At 40.2% G+C, this 12,318-nt stretch overlaps 1 protein-coding gene and 1 pseudogene across 3 annotated transcripts in view; one reads left to right on the forward strand and one right to left on the reverse strand.

Annotated features, from left to right (window-relative positions):
* Nucleotides 1–207: 207 nt before the first annotated feature.
* Nucleotides 208–12,318, forward strand: part of BIRC6 (baculoviral IAP repeat containing 6) — a 244,234-nt gene continuing 232,123 nt past the window's right edge. For all 3 annotated transcript variants that reach the window (XM_063078978.1, XM_063078979.1, XM_063078980.1), the window contains exon 1: nucleotides 208–538. In XM_063078978.1, the coding sequence (XP_062935048.1) occupies nucleotides 208–538 (331 nt within the window). The remainder of the gene's footprint in view (nucleotides 539–12,318) is intronic.
* On the reverse strand, nucleotides 8,099–8,651 carry LOC134363201 (large ribosomal subunit protein uL22-like; annotated as a pseudogene).

A 12,318-nucleotide genomic window follows, 5' to 3' on the forward strand; every position in this document is an offset into this window, starting at 1 on the left:
CAGCTGCGCGTGCCACGCGCGAGCCCTTCCGCGCATGCTCCGCCCGGCCGCCCCCAGCCCCGGGTCCCGCCTCTTTCGCTCCTTCCTCCTCCCGCGTCAGGCTCTCTCCGAGCTTGGCCCCTCCGGCCGGGCGGCCGACGTTCCGCGTGCGTGCGGGCGCCTGACTTCACTTCCGGATAACGCGCTCCGCTTGCCCCCTGGCCCCGGATGGTGACTGGCGGTGGTGCTGCACCTCCCGGGACTGTCACTGAGCCGCTTCCCAGTGTGATTGTGCTGAGTGCAGGCCGGAATATGGCGGCTGCGGCTGCGGCTGCGGCGGCCTCGGGCCCGGGCTGCTCCTCCGCGGCGGGGGCGGGAGCGGCTGGGGTCTCGGAGTGGCTGGTGCTGCGGGACGGCTGCATGCGCTGCGACGCCGACGGGCTGCACAGCCTCTCCTACCACCCGGCGCTCAACGCCATCCTGGCAGTCACCAGCCGCGGGACCATCAAAGTCATCGACGGCACCTCGGGGGCCACCCTGCAGGCCTCGGCGCTAAGCGGTGAGTATGCCGCACGCCGGGCTGGGGCCGGGCCCGTCGCCGGAGGAGCCGGGCCGGCGGGATGCCGGTGAAGGAACCCGCCCAGCCCCGGGGCTCGGCCTCCAGTGGAGGGGAAGCGGGGTAGTGGGAGGGCAGGGCTGGGGGCTCGGGCCTGGCTGTGAAGGGAGGCCCGGAAGCTGATGGAGGAGGACCTTAGGGCTTGGCTTTTTCAGCGGCCGCAGCTGAGAAGGAAAGAGCGGGGAGTGGTGGGAGTGTTGCCTTTCGGGCCTTGAGCGTCCGGTCTGGCTTGGTCCTCTGGGGGAGGCGAGAAGGCCAGGCCTTTGGGTAGGTCGTGGGAAGGTGTTGGTACCGCGCTCTGCTAGATGAGAGGCCAAAGGCTCGAAAGGTTGATCCCAGCGGGAGAGGTGGTGGCCGGAGGCGAGGGGCGGGGAGCGTCCCAGCCGGCATCCTAGCGCTTCCTTCCTGGAGAGAAGTGGATAGTCAGGGGGCGGTTCACAGGTCCCGCAGGTGCGGGGACGCACCGCCGGCTTCGCGCCCCGGGTGGGGGTGGGGAGGGAAGTAGGCGGGCCTGCTGCTTGAACTCTTCGGTCCTCGCCTGCTAAAGAAGGCTAGATCTGGTTCCCTAGATCGAGCTCCCAACTTCTACCCCGTAGTGACGAGAAACTCAGGACCCGCGATGTAGGAACTGTAGGTTCCTTTGGGTTCGTAATTAGGTGAAACTTCAGGCCCTCTATATGTTTACTACAGCGAGCTGGAAATTGGGATTTGGGGGTACGTCTGAGTCTCACCACTGCAGGAGAGCACTTCTTGGTGGTGTAAACGTTGGTCTAGGGACGGGACATTTAGAATGCATGAGGTGAATGCTCTGGACTGACCGGAGTGTTTTGGTATGCCCTGGCTAAGTTACATTCGGCTGAGATGACTTTTCATTTGTGTTTAAATGATGAGTTGTTTAATTTAGGTGTTATAGTTTCAGATTGAAAAGTTAGTGTATGAGTGAGTTAGACTCATGCACAGAGATATAATGTATACAACTGTCTGCATTAGCCAAGTGGAAGTAGTTATGCTGTCTACCAGTTCACTTGTATTTTAACATAGACAAATAAGGAAAAATGTACTGTGTGAGTAATAAGTCATTTATAAGAGTAACTGGCAATTTAGGGATACAAAGATGAAATTAAAGGTGTTAATTTTTGTTGTGAGAATTGTGAAAGAACTGGATTGTGTATAGTTTATAGAATATAAACCTGGAATATATCTAAAAGATATATCTAAGAGAAAGTTTTGGGTGGCGTTGTGATTTTTTCTTTTCTTGGCTTAGGTATATGACAGGAGGGGTGTCCCAGGTGTGGCAACGATCAATTACTGCAACTTGGACATAACAGCTTGTCACTGTGTATGAGAGGGAGATGCTCATTAGTAATTGGATATATTTCTTCTTAAAACTTACTTAAAATATTTCAAATATGAAAAGGTACAAAGAATAATTGCAGTAAACAACCATGTATCTCCGACTCAGCTTAAGAACAAATGGAGTTGAAGCCTCCAGAGTGTCCTTCCTGGATTGCATTCCTCCAACCCTCCCTCCCTTATAAACATTATCCTTAATTTGGCGTTACCGTTTTCATGTATGTCTAAACTTTTTAGTATGTGTTTATATCCTTAATATCTGATATTACTTTTCATGATTTTTGTGTTTGGGATTGAAAGAGTTTCTTGGGGTGCTTTTTACGTGTGGAGGCCATGTTTGAGAACAATAATGTGTGTCAGGGTTTGTTAAAATGGTTGGGAAAATTGGACATAATGAGGATACTTTAAAAAGTTTGTGGAAAAATAGAATTAAAAGATAATATGAATCTTTCCACGAACTTTTTGAAGACCCCTCATACTACTCTATCACCTGATAAAACTTTATATGGTTTCCCCACTCATTATCTCCTTAGACAAAGGCGTCTTCCCTCTGGGATAGATAGGAAGGTGGCTCATTGCTCATGAACTGGATCAGGAATCATATATTTATGTGCCTGTACATGAAAGAGAAGAAACTAGTTGCCTTAGTGGTAGATTACTTAAAAAGAGAATTAAGTGCATAATGTGAATGTAGAGGTAAATGCATAAAATAGCACTGATTTGGGATAACTTAATTGGGGTATTTGGGGATTGGATATAATTGCAAATGCCCATGCATGAGGATTGAGTATGTGATTTAAAATGTATAGGAAAGTTTATGGCAAACTCTTAAATAAAAGGATTACAGAAAAAAAAAGGAAATTAACAATGAATAAATTCTGAAACATTTTTATATATGAGAAGTAAAGTTTATTATTAATAATAATTACCAGAGTTTGTATAGGGTCCTGTGTAATATATTCAGATGATTTGGGAGAGAATGCTGCATTTTATGTTTTATGTGGAACATGTAGATATTTAATAGTTTTGCTTTTAATGGTTAATAGAGGTTGGCAGTCCTGTAAGTAGAGAAGGGAGAAGGTGCCAGTAGTGATCATGGTCCTAACATAAACCTTCTTTCCAGTTCATGGGCAATGAGCCACCTTCCTTTCTACTCCAGAGGAAAGTCATCTTTGTCTGAGGATATAAAGAGCAGGGAAACTATACAGAGTTTTACTGGGTGATAGAGGTATTGGTGTCTTCAAAAAGTTCGTGGAAAGAAAGATTTATATTATTTTTAATTCCATTTTTCCATGAACTTTTTTGGGGGAGTGGAGGGGGTGGTGGCTGGCCTGTACAGAGGTTGAACTCTGGACCTTGGTGTTACCAACAACAAGCTCCAGCCAACCTAGCTAACCATCCAGTCTCTCATGAACTTTTCTTGTATGTCTTTATGGATGCATGAGGTTCATTTTACAGGGTTATGGGCAGCTTATCTGTAGATTAGGATGGAAGCGGGACCTGTATGTACTGTATATGTATTCAGTTGGATGGCAAAGGTGATGAGTTTTTAACTTTCTACTAGTATATGTTTTCCAATGATCTGTATCTGATGTAAAATGTTTGTAAATACACTTTCACTAGATTAAGAGCTATCAGTATATACATAGGTTAGGCAAATATTTGCTCCTTGTTAGTGTTTAAGAGTTAACATTTCTGAGGCTCTGAGCTGATTCCTTGGCCTAACACTCAGTGACCTCCATGATCTGGCCTCTACCAGTCTCTCTAGTCATGTCTCCCTATTTTGTTTTGTGAAACTGGTCTATTTAATTTTCTTTTCTAACTACAGCAGTTTTGCTCTTTCTTGGAATGCACTAATCCCCTCCAGTCAGTTACACAAATCTGATCAATTTTTCAAGACAGAGCACATTTTAACTTCCTGATCCCTTTAGCCAGGTATAGTCCACTGAACCCTAAGCCCATATTGTCCTGTATGTGTCCATTTTAGTAATTTGGTAATTCACTGTTTGTGATATGTTTTCTGCTGTCTTGAACTATTTAAATTTCATTTTATTTGGCTTTTTGTAAATATATGATGTTTGTCTCGTCCTATTTCAAGCTCCTTGTGGGAAGGTACCTTGTTTACTTGTTTATATCTCTTCTCCAGAATGCCTAGAACAAAATATTAACCCAAATATATTTGATTTGATGCATGTATACTAATGAGTATGTTAGGTAGATGCTTCCTTACATACTAATTATTAAATAAACACACTTCTTGACTTTTTTAAAAATAGATTTTATTTTTTAGAGCACTTCTACGTTCATAGCAAAATTTAGCAGAAAGTACAGAGAATTCCCATATACTCTGTGCCCACTGTCAACATCTGGTACCACAGTGGTGGTACAATCGATGAACTTACATTAACAATTGTTATTACTAAAAGTCCAGAGTTTACATTAAGGTTCACTCTTGGTGTTGTACATTCTGTGGGTTTGGACAAATATATAACGACATGTATTCACCCTTGTACTATCATATGGAATAGTTTCCCTCCCCTAAAAATCCTCTGCTCTGCCTATTCCTCCCTCTCTCCCCTCCACCCCCGGCAACCACTGATCTTTTTACTGTCTCCATAGTTTTGCCTTATTTCAGAATGTCTTCTTTCACTTAGTAATGTGCATTTAAGGTTCCTCCATGTCTTTTCATGTCTTGATAGTTATTTCTTTTTAGCGATGAATAATATTCCATTGTCTGGATGTACCACAGTTTATCCATTCATATACATCTTTCTGGCTTCCAACTTTTGGCAATTATGAGTAAAGCTGCTATAACACCTGTATGCAGTTTTTTTGTGTGGACATAAATTTCCAGTTCATTTGGGTAAATACTAAGGAACTCGATTGGTGGTGGTAAGAGTATGTTTACTTTTGTAAGAAACTGCTAAACCATTTTTCAAAGTGGCTGTATCATCGCAATGAATGAGAATTTTTTTTTTTTTTTTTTCAAATGATGACCTGTAAGGGGATCTTAACCCTTGACTTGGTGTTGTCAGCACCACACTGTCCAAGTGAACCAACCGGCCATCCATCCGTATATAGGGATCCAAACCCGTGGTCTTGGTGTTATCAGCACCGCACTCTCCCGAGTGAGCCACGGGCCGGCCCATGAAGGAGAATTTCTGAGCTCCGCATCCTCATCAGCATTTGGTGATGTCAGTGTTTTGGACTTTGGCCATTCTAATAGGTGTGTAGTGGAATCCCCTTGTTTTAATTTGCAATTCCCTGATGACATGTGATGTTGAGCATCTTTTCTTTTCATATGCTCATTTGCCTATTTAAATATGTTTATTTGCTAACTTCGGGTTTTAAAAATCAAGAAAGCTACAATGCCGCTTGACCATGCTGTTCATATTACTATATAGGTCCCTCTCTCTAGCTGTTGTTTATTCATGGAATTTAGCTTAATGGTTAGGAAGGAGCTTAGTTCCAGTGACAGATGGTTTGTGTTAAGATCCGAGTTTCTGTTCTGTTTTTCTTTAAACTTTATTAAATGTGTAACCTTGACTAAACTACTTAACATTTCTGTTCCAGTTTCCCTACTTGCGAAATGGGGGTGATAATTGTATTAATTGTGAGGAGTAAGTGTAAATGCATGCAAAGTGCTTCAAACATTATACTTACCAGTCAAGTGACCCCCAAAAGTTACACTTATCTTCTTCTTTTTTTTTTTGTCTTTTTCGTGACCGGTACTCAGCCAGTGAGTGCACCGGCCATTCCTATATAGGATCCGAACCCGCGGCGGGAGCGTCGCTGCGCTCCCAGCGCTGCACTCTCCCAAGTGCGCCACGGGCTCGGCCCCTTATCTTCTTTTAATTCCCTGTAAATACCTTGCTTTTCTTTTTTACTTAAAAATTTTTCATGTTCTCTCTGTTAAGTCTTTTGAATTTAACCTGAAATTTGAACTTGCTAGGAATTTTTTCTGATTTCCTACTTTCTACCATCCTGCAGAACCCATCCAATTTTTGCTTTGTTGTAAGAATAAGGTATTGTTAAGGTATTGTCTTATTTATTTAATTACTGGCGGTGGTGGTTTCTCTTGCTTCCTGAAATAGGGCCACATCTCCACCCCCTACATAGTACATTTTATATTGTTAGTTTTTTTAATAAGCTTTTTTAAAAAGGTGTATGGAGAGAGTGTGGGCTTTATGTGTTAGGTAGTCTTGAATTTTGAATTTTATCTCATGAACTCACTGCTTAAACTTCCTGAATCTCAGCTTCCTCATCTGTAACGTAAGATTAATGTTTAATAGGATGGTTGTGAAGATGAAGCAGTCAAATATGTTAAGAGTGCCTAACAGTGCATGACAAGTGTATAGTAGGTGCTCAGTGAATGCTAATTCTCTTAAGTCTCTTGGGGGCTTAGTATTGCCACGCTCCTAACTATTACTTTTAAAAATGTTCACTCACTTAATGTTCACTCAGAAGGTAGATAGATATCATTTAAATGTAGATGGGGTTGGCCAGATAGGATAGCTCAGGATAGGATAGCTCAGTCAGTTAGAGCACAGTGTTGATAACACCAAGGTCAAGGGTTCGGATCCCCATACCCGCCAGCCCCCCCCCCCAAAAGGAAATATGTAGATGAGAATATAAATGTTGGTAACAAATATAATCTATATTTGGGTAAATATCTTTTAGTGTATTGTGGCTACATGTCAGAATGAAGACTGTGTTACTAGTTTTATGTGTATATGGATTATTCATGTAGTATATGTACATAAGTGAATGAAGTGTGTGTGTGTGGGAATTAATCAGTGGATATTGTACTATAAGTGTAGAGGAAGTCATGTCTCTTCAGTTTCTGGAGTTCCAGAACTATGTCACAATGAAAAAGTGGGAAAAAGCTGCTCAGTGTTTTTAGACAAACATTCCAGTTTTACATTTCTTTATGAATATCTCTTTTTCCTTTTCCTGTATATATAGTGACTTTGATTTGAGAAATTTGTGCAGTGGTCATAGATAAGAGAAAGATCTTTACACCAGTTTTGGTGAAATTGAGGTTGAGTTGTCTCCCCCAATATATAACAGCTTCTTAATCATACTTAAAGCCTAGAGCTGCCTGTTCCAGGAAGTCTTGGAGCCTGTGTAGTCCTCAAGAAATACTTTTTTTGGATAAAATCCAAAATCTCCCGGTGATGGAAATTGTAAATAATTCAAACCAGTTCCTATTTACTAGCTTTTGTACATGCAGCCTTCCTACTCTAAATTATTTTTCTATGAGAGAAGATAAACATGGTTATAGAGTTAGGATTTCAATATTCCTAGAAGATAGCTGTCTTCTGGATGCATCTGAGTTCTTCATGAAAACTTAATTCAGCAGAACCTCTTTTTGGGCTGTGAGTACGTACTTTTGCTCTGTCAGTTGACTGAGTTTAGTGATAATAAATGATGACCTGGTTTATGTCAAAGGTGTGCAGTTTTATTAGAAAAATACTTTTCTATGATTACAGTAAGTTTATACTAAGATCTGTTTTTTAAAATTTGCTATGTTTTTAAGACCCTATATATTTATCCACATTTTTCCATTTACCTCCTGGATTTTCCTAAATGTTGAATGCTTAAAGATGGTTTTGCTCTAGCAGAGAGTTTATCCTAGTCTTTGTTTTAGTGGTTTTAGTCTTATTAATGAAAGGCAGTATAAGAGCTCAGACTCTGGAGCCAAACAGCCTGGGCTTGAGTCTTGGTTCTTTTTGACCTTGAAAATTCATCGGTAAAACGAGGATAATAATAGTATCACCTTGTAGGGTGGTTGTGAGAATTAATATGAGTTAATATATGTAAAGCATCTAGAACAGTGCCTCATATATATAGTAAGTGCTCTATAAGTGTTTTTTGCAAATTTTGTTATTTGTTTTTCTTTTTCATTTTTTTTTTAATTCTTGTGGTAGCAATGGCTAATTGAAAGGTTGCTGAGTGCAGTAACTGTTTTTGCTATAAGTATTATATTGACATTGTGGTATTTTCCTTTAGTTTCTACTTAGGTAGAAGTGTGGCTGGGTGAACTCTAATACACATAATTATAAGAGCAATAATTTTTTTTATATCCTAGGAGAGTTATAAACTGTATGCTAATTGACTTTTAAAACATTTTTAAACTTTTATTTGCATTTATCTAATGCTGAATTTTTTCTTACACCATAAGTTTTTTTGTTTCTTCAGTTTCTTCTGGGGTATCTTTTTCTTCTGTGTAACCTCCTCTTCTGGTTTAGGAATGATTTGTTCCTTTTCAGTAAGGATCACTTTGATGTGGCAGGGGGAGCTCATGTATGGATCAATCCGACCATGAGCTCTGTAAATATGGTGGCACATCTTGAGTACTTTGTTATTTGGATGTTCTCATTGACCAGAGAATCTACATCTAAACCCTTACGTTCAGCATTACTCTCAGCATTTTTAAGCATGTGCAGCAAAAATTCACTCTTTTTGGGCCAGTGACCCTGTGTCGAGCTCCACTATTTGGTCTGGGCAGACCTACCAATGCCAGAACGGTACACATTGCTTTTGTAAAGTGACATCTTTCAGATACTTGGTGGCTTTTTGGATATGCATACCCTTGATGACTTGGGCTCTTTCATGGTGTTCTTAAAGTGAACACCAAGATTTGAACTTCTTGAATTGCATGATTTTGGGGGTTTTCTAGATCAAGTGAATAGTGAACCATTTTCACAGATCACCTTAGGCTGCTTATGGGAAGAGAATGTTAATTGATTTTGAACTTGAAGTTGTTAAAAGAGGAAGGTGATGTGAAGAGCTCATTGATGGGTATTCATTCAGGCATTTATTGAATACCTGCTAGGCATGGTGAGCAAAAAATAGTTAATGTTTTTGCCTTTGAGTGCATCTAGATGATGCTTTTAGGTAAGCCATTTTAGCATAATCTTACAAGTACTATAGTATAGATGTGCAGAATGTTGTGTGAATACAGAGGAGGGAGTTTCTTCATCCTGAGGGAAACAGAAAACTTCTCAAAGGTAGCATTTATGATCAGTTTTGAAAGATGGAGATAATGGGACGGGAATGTTATGGAGATGGTCATCGTAAGTCAGGGTACTTGCTTGTGCTGAAATGTATTAGTCTTCAAAAACATGATGAATTCAAGGAAGAGAGGCAAGTGTTTTGGAGGGGGGGTTGGCATCTAGAATATGTGTGGGGATGGTTAGGGTTGAAGCTCAGAGATAGGCAAGGACAGGAGCATAATATGTCCTTTTGAGAAATTTGGATTTGGTGTCAATAGTAGGGAGCCATTGTAAGTTAATGACATGATCAAAATTGTGTTTAGAAAGATTTGAAGCTAATGTCCAGATGTGAGAAGTGATGTGAGCCTGGTGTTAATTTGAGAAGTAGGGATATAATTTGGTGAATGTGAGGGATTATAAAAATTGGCATGGTGGGGCCGGCCTGTGGCTCACTCGGGAGAGTGCGGTGCTGATAACACCAGGGCCACGGGTTCGGATCCTATATAGGGATGGCCGGTTGGCTCACTGGCTGAGCGCGGTGCTGACAACACCAAGTCAAGGGTTAAGATCCCCTTACCGGTCATCTTTAAAAAAAAAAAAAAAAAAAAAATTGGCATGGTGATAATTACTGTTAGGTTCCTACTTGGGTAATTTTATTAATCCAAAATAGACACTACAAGAAGGTGTGGTGACTAGCTTTTGTTGGAGAAGGCTAGGAAGCAAGAGGGAAATAATGATTTCAGTTGTGTTAATTTTGAGGTTCTTAAAAGACATCCAAGTGGAGATGTCCAGAGGCATTTGGAAATTCAGGGTTGAAGCTTTATGATTTGGGAGTACAGGTTTGGAAGGCATTGGCATTTATAGAGAAAGCCCAGTCTAGTGGTTAAAGATATTGGCTCTGGAGCTAGATGATTTGAGTTACAGTCTTTGTTGACCACTTATTAGCTGGGACCTTAGTTAGGCAAGATGCTTAACCTCTCTGTGCTTCATAATTAATACCTAACTCATTGGGTTATCAGAATGATTAAATAAACTGATACATGTAGTAGAACACTACTTGACACACCACAAGCACTCAATAAATGTTATGTTTTGTATTGGTGTTTTACATTATATAGTTCAATTCAACAAGTGTTTGTCTGCCTGTTTTAGTCCGTTTTGTGTTGCTATAACAGAACACCTGAGACTGGGTAATTTATAAAGAACAGAGGTTTATTTGGCTAACGATTCTGGGACAGCTGAATCTGGCATGGGCCTCAGGCTGCTTCTACTCAGGGCCAAAAGCGGCAGGGAGCCAGCGGGTACAAGCAGATCACATGGTGAGAGAGGAAGCAGAGAGAAGGTGCCAGGTTCTTTTAAACAACCAGCTCTCACTGGAACTAACAGAGCAAGAACTCACTCATTACCCCTCCTCCCCCAGGGAGAGCATTAATCCATTCATGAGGGATCTGCCCCCATGACTCGAACAGCTTACAGCACTGTCACAGTTTTGGCAGGGACAACACATCCACACTCTATCACTGCCATAGGGGAATAATCAGATGAATTTGAACCTTCCCTCTCCCCATCTCCCACCCCAATTTGGAAAGCTTTCTAGAAGTGATACCTCAGCTGAGACTTGAAGGATAAGGAGTTAGCTAGGTAGAGGGAATGGTGTAAGCAAACATAGAGTCATGAAGTGAAGCAGGTAATATTTGTTACAAGCAGTGTGTACATAAAGCGTGAGGAAGGAGGTGATAAGATATCCTGAGCATCTTGGATTTTGTCCTCCTAGGTTATGGTTCCCATATTTTAAAGTACAAGAAGTCTCAGTTTAAGGTTAAAAAAAAAAAAAAAAAGTAGGGTTCTGTTATGATAGGAGCTATGTTTTAGTATTAGATAGTTGAGAAAATATTGCAAAAAGCTGCTACTTTTAAGTTAATTTTAATTTTAGACTTTTGTGTGTTTCAGAAATACTACAACATACAATGCTTTGGGCTCTCCCTGATGGCTTAGCTTTAAGATTTTTGGGGAGGAGAGGGAACATCTGCCCTCCAACTTCAAAAATTTTGTTGCTATCATCTCCTCACTTGTTATTTTCGTTTGTAGCCTTGTTTAATGCCCTCTTTATTTCTCTACTGTTTTTCCAGTGGGAGCAGAGGTAAACATGGATGTATTATATCCTTTTAAAACTGGAAATCTCTAGTTATAACCATACTTAAGTTGTTGAACATTTAGTAGTCGGTCCTTAGGAATGTTGCCTATAACTATGGATAGAATAATAATAGATTTATAATAATAATAATATAGTATATTAATATTAGTGTAACTAATATTAATATAGTAATAATAGGTTTCTGTAATGTAGTATGTAAGAACAGTGGGGAGGGGAGCAGGAAGTACCTTTCTGATATGTGCATTGTATTACTTATGGCCTCATTAAAAGGGTGCCTTTGGCAAGATATTTCTCTGAGTTACCATCTTTAAAATGGGCTAATAATACTTACCCAGACTACTTCATTATCTGATAAGATAAGGAATGTAGAAATTCTTTGTAAACTGTAGCACTTCAAATGTAAGGGCTATAAAAAAAAGTTAAGATAAACTTCTTGGGTATAGAAAAAAAGAGGTACAAATAGAAGACAGTATAGAAAGGAGATAATGGGGGTACAAATAAGAAACATCACATATTGCACACAGGTATTGATATTCAGTATTGTACCCCACAGATACGTACAACTGATAATGTTTCAATTAAAAAAAAAATTGCTGTATAAAACAGTCTGTGACTGGGACAGTGTTCCTAAAAGGAAGTAATTATGATCTAGTTTGTGTGTGTTGAATCAGGGATGTATTTTAGAGGAGGTAAAATTATACTTACTTTTTAGAGGAAGTGATGTGAATTTTAGAGGAGGGAAGATAGGAATGTCTTCTTTGAGGTTTATTGTGGGCACCAGGAATTTAAATCTTTGTGATTTGCTTCTGTACTTTGATTTATGAAGTAAGAGAGAAGTATAACTTGGGAGATGGCACAGGGCAGTGGTTCTCAGCCTTGGTTGCTCATTAGAATCATCAGGGGAGCTTTTAAAAAGATATCCTGCTTGGGCCCTATTATTCTGACTTAAATGGTCTGGAGTAGAGCCCAGGTATAGTGTATATATATATTTTTCCTTAAAAGCATGCCAACTGGTTCTAATGTGCAGTGAGGTTTAGGGATTTAGACTTTGCCTAGGATCTTAGACAAGCAAGTTTATTTGGTATGTTTGGGATAAATTAGACAGTTTTCATTTGAATTGAATAATAATCTATTTAGCCTTAAACATTTTTTTTTTTTTTTTTGTAAGAAAAACCTCTCAGGTAACTTTGCTAATAAAACCTACCCCATTATATTTT

Source organism: Cynocephalus volans, chromosome 14 (genome assembly GCF_027409185.1).
Source record: "Cynocephalus volans isolate mCynVol1 chromosome 14, mCynVol1.pri, whole genome shotgun sequence".
Taxonomy (NCBI): domain Eukaryota; kingdom Metazoa; phylum Chordata; class Mammalia; order Dermoptera; family Cynocephalidae; genus Cynocephalus; species Cynocephalus volans.